Source organism: Choloepus didactylus, chromosome 16 (genome assembly GCF_015220235.1).
Source record: "Choloepus didactylus isolate mChoDid1 chromosome 16, mChoDid1.pri, whole genome shotgun sequence".
NCBI classification, from domain to species: Eukaryota; Metazoa; Chordata; class Mammalia; order Pilosa; family Megalonychidae; genus Choloepus; species Choloepus didactylus.
In genome coordinates, this window is record NC_051322.1 from 44456526 (window position 1) to 44466553 (window position 10028).

At 36.7% G+C, this 10028-nt stretch overlaps 1 protein-coding gene across 3 annotated transcripts in view; it reads left to right on the forward strand.

The window, feature by feature from the left end:
- RPRD1A (regulation of nuclear pre-mRNA domain containing 1A) overlaps positions 1 to 10028 on the forward strand; it is a 76486-nt gene extending 66458 nt beyond the window's left edge. Inside the window, exons 7-8 of one of the 3 annotated variants that reach the window (XM_037805802.1) lie at positions 6517 to 6715; positions 9263 to 10028. In XM_037805802.1, coding sequence (XP_037661730.1) covers positions 6517 to 6666 — 150 coding nt within the window. In that variant the 3' untranslated portion in view covers positions 6667 to 6715; positions 9263 to 10028. Of the gene's footprint in view, positions 1 to 6516 lie in introns of all 3 variants that reach the window. The other 2 variants (XM_037805801.1, XM_037805804.1) reach the window with 2 other exon arrangements.

Here is a 10028-nt window from a genome sequence, read left to right on the forward strand (position 1 = left end):
TTGTTCGGGATTTGTAGCTTGTATTCAGTAGTCCACATTTATTAATTAAAACCCCAGTTGGAGCTGGGCTGAGCTATATTCGTTTGCTCAGAGTGTGCTGCTTTCTACTACAACGAGGTTTTGCAGGTCAGCCTGACATGGGGACAGGGGGCTGCTGGTGCGGTTCCACAGTTTTTACTTACAGATTTTATGCTGCAATCTCAGGCATTTCTCTCAATCCAGGTTGGTGTACGATTTGTGGACAGTCATGGTTGTCCTTGAGCAGTTATTCCAGATTGTCTACTAGTTGTTCCTGGTTGTTTACTAGTAGCTCCTGGGGACTAACTAGATTCCACTACTCTCTATGCTGCCATCTTGCTCCCTCCTCCTCCAATCTGTACTACAGCTTTTAAAATCAGTTAAGAATAGAAAAGAAAATCCATTTAGTTTTTTTTTTTTTTATAATTACATGGTTGCCTTTACTGGTGCTCATTGTTTGTTTGCATGGATATGAATTACTATCTGGAATCATTTGCTTTCGGCCTGAAGAAGAATTTCCTTTAGCATTTCTTACAAGGCAGGTTTGCTAGCAGCAAATTATCTCTGTTTTGGTTATCTGGGAAATTCTTTTTTTGTCTTCATTTTTTTTTTTTTGATCATATTTATTGTAGAATATAACATATATACACAGAAGTGATAGCCTTCCAAGTGCAATCCAAGAAGCAGTTAGAGAGCAAACCTCAAAGAACAGTTCCACAGCTTCAGTCATCTCCCTATTATGAAATATAACATACAAAAAGATAATATCTTTTAAAGTATGACTTAACAAGTAGTTATATAGGAAATTTCCAAAATTGTTAATGAGTTATAGTACCATAGTTTAGGTTTTTCCTTATTGTGAAAATTAACATACATACAAAAAGTACAGCTTTTAAATTACAATTTAACAAGTAGCCATGGAACAAATCCCAAAGGATTCGCCACCTCAGCTCTCTCCCTGTAGCTATTCCAATACCCCAGCAACGAAGAAAAAGAAAATCACACAAAGATTCAGTGTTCATAATCCTCCATCAAATTCCATCTTATCTGTTGCAACGCCTTCCCCCAGCCCAATCACCTTCCCGATCCTCAGGGACGTCCAGGCAGCAACAACCTCAATCTGTTCATGTCGAAAAAGGGTGTCAGCTCTACGAGCAAAGGGGACATGTCTAGTCGATGCTCCCAAGGAGGCCATTGCCCCTGGGCCCTAGAACTTAGCTGGCATAGCTCTCTGAAGGATCTAAGTTTCTGAAGAATAAACTTAGTGAGTGAAACCCCTGTAGAGTCTCAAATAGGTATCTGGGCATTCCCTAAGACCCTCAGGACCACTGCTGACTTGGGCTTATCACACCATGGTCATTTGGCATCTCTAGGTGAAGCTTACATAGGAGTATCCTCCAGGACAGCCTCTTGATTCTATTTGAATTCTCTCAGCCACTGAAACCTTATTTTGTTGCCCTTCCCCACTTCTCCACCTCCCCCCAGTCAAGAAAGCATTCTTAATCTCTTGATGCCAGGGCCAGGCCCATTCCTGGAATCCACATCCCACATCGCCAGGAAGGCTCATTCACTTTGGGGGTCCTGTCTGATGTCAGGGGGAGGGTGACAAATTTATTTGCAGGGTTACTGTCTTTGTTTTTGCAAGAGAGCTTTCTTTGCTAGTTATAGGATTCTTGGGTAACAGTTGTTTTCTTTGAGTATTTTGAATATGTTATCCCACTGCCTTCTGGCCTCTTATTGTCTGTTCTGACAAGTGAACTGTTAATTTTATTAGGTTTCCCTTGTAAGTGATATGTAGTTTCTTTCTTGCTACTTTCAGGATTTTCTCTTTGTCTATTATGACTTCATCATTTTTACTATGATTTGTCTGTTTGTGGATCTCTTTACATTTACCTCCTTGGAGGACATTGAATTTCCTGGCTGTATAGGTTATTGTTTTTCAGTCAATTTGGGAAGTTGTCATCCATTATTTCTTCACACTTTTTCCTGTTTCTTTCTCTCCTCTCCTTTGGTATGAGAATGTTCATTATGCATACGTTGGTGTGCTTGATGCTATCCCACATTTCTTTGAGTCTCTGGTCACTTTTCTTCATTCTGTCATTTCTTTGGCTTGTGTAATCTCTATTGATCTGTGTTCAAGTTCACTTGTTCTTTCTTCTGACAGTTTAAGTCTGTTGAGAGATTTTTAAAATTTCACTTATTGTCCTTTTCAACTCTAGAATTTCCATTTGATTCATTTTTTAATAATTTCTGTCTCTTTATTGATATTCTGTATTTTGTGCAGCATTGTCATCATCCCTCTCTATATACCTTTAGTCTTGGTTTCTTTTAGTTCTCTGAACTTGTTTATAATGACTATTTTGAAATCTTTTTCTGATAAATTTGACCCCAGGTCACTCTCACTGGTAGTGCCTGCTTTTGTTTCTGTGCATGGGTTATACTTTCCTGTTTCTTTGCTTACCTGATAATTTTTTTGTTGGAAAGCAGACATTTTAGATATTTTAATATAGCAACTCTGGGTACCTGTTGCCTCCCCCCTACCATCACTCTACCAGGACTTGTTATTGTCATTTGCTTGTTTATTTAGTGACTGGCTGGGTCGTTTTGGTGAAGTCTCTTTCCCCTCCCATAACCCTAATCCTTTCCTCTAACCCTAATCTTTCCATAGTGTTAAGACTGATTTTGCTGCTCAGGGAGGTGCAGTCTGGGGTATGCCGTCATTCATCCTGAGATGACGTGATTTTGGTAGGACACTTTTCCTCTCTTTCTGTAAATTCACCCAACTGTTAAACTACACTAATTTCCAGCTGATTTGCACAACTGTTTTCAACAATTCCCTGGAGCATAAATTGTTCTATCAATGAATCCAATCAAGTTCTGGCTCTTTTGAAGGAATGGTTTCTATGGTTGTGTTTAATATTTGTTCCAATTCCAAGAGGGCTCTTTCCAGCTGTCTTGTTACCCAGTTCTCCTCTGCATCCATCTATGGTTTAGCTTATATCTTGAATCTCCTCCCAGTGGCCTTTCACCACAATCTCCAGAGTTCTTGAGAGCATTCTTAGGTTTCAACTTCTTCAAGCTCTGTTCTGTTGCAAATGAAGTTAGTTTCTTTGGGATGAAATTAGGAGCTATGTGTTTTATGGCCTGCTGCTCCCTCCATACAAAATCTCTGTGCCAGGGCTCTGGAGCTGGCAGTGGGGACATAGCAAGCTTCTCTATGAGCGGCACCACCACTCTAGATGCTGAAGCCTTGTTGGAGGGCAGGGGTGTGCAGTAGACTGAGTTTCTCTCTGCCTTTCCTGACATGGAACCACCACGACATAAGCCAGGGTGAGTATTTTCAGGGCCTCAATCTTTTCAGTTTGCTGCACCCTGTATAAAGCCTCTGTCCCACAGATGTGGGCTGGGCAGTATATTCTTTCACCTGCACTCACCCAGGACTTAGCCTTAGCAACAGATAGCTGGAGTTAGGATGAGAAACTGACAACCTGCTCTTGCCCAGAAGAAAGTTCTCCAACCTGGAGATGGGTAAGAGTGAGCCCTGTGTTCTTGACTGCAGTACTCTGGAGTGGAGTCTGCACCTCACTGAGCTGCAGGGAGGGGTGGAGCAGTCTTGTTTTAAAGACTGTAGTCTTTCTTACTGCATTTTCACACATTTTATTGAATAAATGTTTCTTCATTTGCTGTTTGCACCTAGCACTATTTCCAGAGGCTTTGGTTTGTTTGTTTTTTCCACCTGTTTCAGTGGGAAGCAGGTCAGTGGCACTCCTCATGCTGTCATGCCAAAAGTCAATCTATAGATCAGTGGTTCTTAAATCTAAAGTTTATGAACTCTTTATCCCTTAATTTTTCATTTTTTCATAAAGTAGCTTTGTTCTCTTTGCACAATTTTATTTTTTTCATAGTATTTATATGTTTTTGCGGGACAGAGAGGAGAATAAATAGGTAATCATCAACGTTTTTCAATAAATGCTATGCAGAGTATAAACATGGTGCTGTGATGATTTTCATCTAAGAGAAATTCACTGAAGTACTAAATTTTGATCCTAAAATTCACACTGTAATGATTTACTAAAGTACTAAATTTAAGTACTAAATTTTGATCCTAAAATGCACACTGTAGTGATCTTTTTTTATTTGGCATTATCCTATTGTAGTACCAGATTTTATGCAGTGTTAACTAGGTAGTTCTTCTCTGAACACCCAGAATGCTAATGAAAATGATTTAATGTTACAGGAATACAAGCACAATTAGCCAGAGTTTCCCCGGCTAGCTTATTATTATTGTACATCAGAATCAAAATAATATATACAACTTACTGTTAGCATTATCTCCATAAGAAATCAGGCTTATGGTGTCTTGGACCTTTTTTCTAGACCACCACTGAAGCAATTTAAAACTTCGAGGAGTATGGACTAGATCATACAATCGGGTAGTTACCAGGTTTTCATCCAGTTTCTTCTTTGTGCTAACATCGGAAAGTTTACAACAGCTACTTAACTCTTCTTTCTTTAGGGAGAAAGTCTTCCTGAGACAGTGTCAGAACCCTTTTGACTACTTTTGTTCATATTTTGGGAATTTGATTTCATATGTTTATGTAGGATAATCCCTGTTCTAATAGGATTATTGAGAGGATTAAATGAGTCCATGTTATAATGAATGGAATATAATGAGCATTCAATTGATGACAGTTTTTATTTTTTTTTACTGATTTTTGTTTGCAGTTTATACCAGTTGGTTGAAGGTTTTTAATTGTCACATATCATTTGAATCAAATTGTTAAGAGAAATTTTAATAATTGAAGAACAGCCCATTACGTGCTAGAAACTAGAAATTAGGGTGGACACTAATGGGACACTAAGGGAACAAATGACATTTCTCCAATCATATAGCTCCAAGAAGAGCAGAGGGTAAATTGCTTTTGAACGTGTTGGAACAGCATCCGAATATATTATGCTGACACCAGAGTGCTTCAGGTATTGTTATTCAAGAGTTGTTCAACTAAGAACAGTGAGATTCTCTGGTGTCATACAGAGATACATATTTGCTACATACCATTGTGTTTTGAGGAAGAAATGTATGCTAAATGTGGAGATGTATAATGAGATCCTCCTAGGAAGTATGCATCCAGAATGTGAAATGCCATGGTACTTGTTTTTTGTATGCCACGCTGAGCTTCATAATACAAACAAACCTCATTGGTTACTTTCATTTTAGGCAGAAAAAATAGGTAGAGAAGTGGTTCACAACTCTGACTATTAACATTCTCTTAGGAGCTTTCACAAAAATTTGCTTTGTCCCCACTTCCAGAGATCATCATTTAATTGATTTGTGGTGGAGCCTGGACATCAGGATTCTCTTCTTAGATTTCCTGATGTGCAGCCAGGGTTGAGAAACACTATGAAGAAGGGCTCTTTGGGGGATAAGTTGTCTACCCAGAACATAAAGTTTATCACTCACCTGTTCTTTATGTTTGTGAGATAAGCAGTAATAGGAGGGAGTGAAAAGGGTCTCATCTTTCTAGAAGAAAGAACACTCATTTCCTAGATTCCCTCCTTCACCCCATCTACCTCTAGTAGGTGGTGAGAAATAGATAGAAACCTTCCAATGTAGAGGTCTGGAATCCTCAGTTAAAAGATATCCCCACTGCAGGGAATGGACTGTTTCCCTCTAAGCCAAACATAGTCTTGACTGGCTTCTAGTCTTTGAAGCCACTGTTTTCAGGGCTACTGTTTGCAGGGTTTCTTAGCCTGTTTTTTTTTTTGTTTTTTTTTTAATATGCCATTGTATCCTTTGGTGACCACAGGTGGACTATTAAAGCTGTGGATCCCTTCTCAAATTAATGTTTTAAAATGCATAAAATAAAATATATAGTATTACAAAGGAAATAAGTTATATTGAAACACTGTTATAAAAATAATAAAATTTGCATAATCATTGATGCTTCTTTATGAACACATTAAATAATATTTAGTGGTAGTTCTAAGAATTATCATAATTTCAAAATAGTGATAAAGGTTAAACAGTGTTCCAAGATAGCTGCAAAAAATGTAATGGAATATGAAAACAACTGCTTTCTATTGGTGATTAAGTCACAGGTACTGAGCATACTTCTGTGGATTGTTGCTAACATTCACAATTAAAAACAATGTTAAATTTCAACTTAGATGTGTGAAAAATATGTAAATTTTCTTATCCAAGCTCAAGGATTCCTGGCAATTTTACATGCTGAGACTAAGTGTATTAATATTTTACTCTTCTTTCTACAGGTGGGAAAAAACAGCCAAAGAGTGTGCTATTTTCGTAATAATAATAGAGTTTACCTAGTTATATATTTCTAAAGTCACTCTTTTGATCATAAAATTCACACTGTAATGATCTTTTTTTATTCAGCAATATCCTCTTGTAGTACCAGATTTTATGCAGGGTGTTAACTAGATAGCTCTTCTCTCAACTCCCAGAATGCTAATGCTAATGAAAATGATTTACTGTTACAGGAGTACAAGCGCAAGTTAGCCAGAGTTTCCCTGGTACGCAAAGAACTCAGGTCCCGGATCCAGAGCCTGCCAGACTTATCTCGATTGCCCAATGTCACGGGCAGCCACATGCACCTGCCCTTTGCTGGGGACATCTACAGTGAAGATTGATGACCAGTCTCTTTCCAGGGCCCCAGGACTTTGCGAGAGATGGAGACAGGTTAGGTGGATAGCCCTGTAGCATTATTTTTGTATATTGTTGAGAGAATAACACTAACAAAAGAAACGACAAGTAATTTATAAAATTGTTTAAAATGTTCGTTTGTTTACTATTTTATTGGTAAGTTACATGACTCAGTTAAACAAAGTGATGATCTCTGTGTATTAATAAGCTCACAAATAGTGATTATTTTCAAAAGATCTCTTTGTAAATTTTTTTGATCCAGGGCCTTGTGAGAAATTCCATGTTTCTATATCTTCTAGTATTTTTGAATGTTTCTCTTTACTTTCTTCAGTATCTAATCACTGTATACTATGTGATTTAAAGGGAAGGACTAATCAGGAGTTGGTTGAGACTTTATTATGGTATGGTTAGGTCTTGATTGTAGAAGGGACAAATGTTCCAACTTAATCTTCACCCGTCTCCCCATCCAAAGTATCTGTTCTGTGCCCTCAATGCCTTTGACTCCTTATATACTAGAGGTCAGTGATTTAACACTAAATGTATATATCACTTTGAGAGTCAGATCAAAGCCAAAAGAACCTTTTCCATAGTAGCACTAAAGGTATTCCTTTGCAACTATCAATGCAGGAAAAAAAAAAAAAAAAAAAAAAAGAGGGTTAGATAGATACTCATTTGACTTAAGTTATTAGAATTATTTGAGTAAATAAATATGAAAATGCTTTGGAAATGTTGTAAATTTTGACATTCTATCAAAAGGACAACTTTGATTCTGAACTGATTTCTACTTGTTAAATCAGTTTCCTTTTAACATAATTGATCCCTTTAACATAAATCTGTGGGATGAAAAGAAACAAAGTAATAATACTTTTATTCCTCCCTTAGCCATGTAACTTTAAAAACCATAGTATTTTTAGCTCTAATATTTCAAGAACACAATGTTCAGTAATGTTCAGTAAAGTAGCGTGGAGCATTTTTAATGTTTCCTCAAGATTTTTCATTGAGAGTGTATTTGGAAATGAAGCAGTGCTACACAACACTGTAGATCTGGTAAATTTTATATTTGTATATTCAGAGTTGCCAAAACAAATGTACTTTTAACTTTTATTTCTAATCCTGTATGTTAGAGCAGTTGCATGCTCTCATGCTTTCTTTTTAAGGTACATTGTTAAGCAGTGGATTTGTATCCAGGAATGATCTAGGATAAGTATGTTTTTTCATTCATTGCTTTTACATGTTAGAGATTTTTCTTTTCATTGTAAGTAGATTCAAATTAGAATAGTCAATAAAACATTTCCTTTTAAATCCCACAAGCCAATTATGTCTCACTAGTCTGAATGACTTCACTCTGTTTCTTTCTCAGTGTTATAGGTTATAGTTAAAATGAACTTACATGTGAAGGAGAAGGCAAACCTTTTTATTAGCAGATGTTCTGGAAACAGTGCTACTAACAATTTGACCTTTCCCCTAAACAGAGACACATATAAGTAGTCACCATCCATATATTTCAAAGTTTTTTAGTCAACTTTTAGAAATTGAGGCACATTTTCTCACAGAAACAATGGTAGTTAGTTTCCCTGTAGACTTTACCACAGATAGCTCGCTTGGTAAACTAATCCACTTAACCACAAATGTACTTAACTTGAGTGTGGTTGACAAATTACTAATTGTAGATACTGACCAGTATCTGTAACATCAGCCTAAGGAAATGGTGTGTAGCAGCCATACTCACACATTGGGGTGTCTCAGAGTTGGATCTGCCTGTGCTGTGTACCACTGTCCTTAGGTGTAGGAAACAGAAGAAGATTTAGCATGGGGAGGGGGGCAGGTAACAAATGTACAGTTATAAAACCTTTATAACCTTTATAAAAGTATACCAAGTAAATCTTTTGTTGTTGATAATGTGAAAGCAAAAACTTGTTAGTATGTCAACTTGTCGTTAACATCTTGACTTTATTTACAATCTGCTAAAGTGGTGATTTATCCATTCAAATATTTTTTTTTCCTTTTAAAACTAATGTGTTAACTGTATACTCCTGGGGAGGTTTGAAATATATTAGGAGTTTTGTTGAAATATTTTCACCTTACTTAGATACTGATTTTAATGCCAGTATCTGCTCTAAATATTTATGAGAAATATGCATTATTTTTTTAAAGAAGTTGATGAGATTTGTGATACCCGATAGAACTCAAAAACCTGAAACCCACTCCCAGTACCACCTCCTGAACAATTCTTCACAAACCTTTATTTTTGTTGTTGTTGTTAACTCACTAACTAAACACAAATGATACTGTTTGATTTAGAAGTCATCTTTTCAGCCTTGTGATAGTTAACATGGGTAAACCTTACCAGTAAATAGTCTTCATTTATAAAAAGAAGGCTACATTTTCTCAAGAAGTGGGGTTAGACGGGATACTATAATACTAAATTTTAAATCATGAGCTTTTTCTCCCCTGTGACTTAAGGCAAATATGCGTCTTTGAGTGCAGTTTTGCCCAGCCCTTTAAGAAAAAAGCATGTCACCAAACTTACAGTAGGGATACTGTGGTTTGAATGGATACCATCACTCTTTTCTCTACAAACAGTGCAGAGAGCTGTCTGGAGTGACATTTTGAGCAGATTCCCTGATGCTCCCTCTGCTCCTTCCATCATACAGTAAGTAAAAGAACCACATGGGGAACCCGGGAGTCTGAGAAAACCAGCTGTCACAATAGCCAACCTCTCCCTCTAGGAAAACCAATCCAGTTGCAGTTGTTTTGGTACCTCTTCTTACATACAATCAGGGTTATTCTGTAAGAAATTGTTGAGATTCAGCAAAAGCTGGGATGACCTGGTCATCTTCATTTGCAAAATTAAAAGAACAAAACTAGGTTGTCAGTTGTCACTGCAGATTAAAGTATAATTATCGAACTAGTTCTTAGAAATCTTTAGAGAGAAAAAACTCAAAAGTACAAATGAATTATTTTGGAAAGTAAGATTGTCCTTTCTGAATTTCCCATTCTAAAAATTAACATTATATGAAATAATATTAAACTACTAGACTGCTTTGTATTCTATTAAGAAACAGCTTGTAAAGATGTAGTCTTATTTCATAGTTGTTGTACTATTGCAAAGGTTTTAAAAATGTAAACCCAGTTCTCTGTATAGAAAGGGAACATTGTGTTACTTACTGAAGTCACTTAATACAGAGCATTTGTTGCCAACTGTAATTCTAGCCATCCACACCTGAGTCTGTTCTGAGGCGACAGTAGCACATGGGAAGATGAAGTCTCCCTATTTCTCCCTTTTTCTTCTACTGTATCTGATGACAGTATAAGATGTTCTTAATAAAGTTTTATGTTCTTTTTAAAA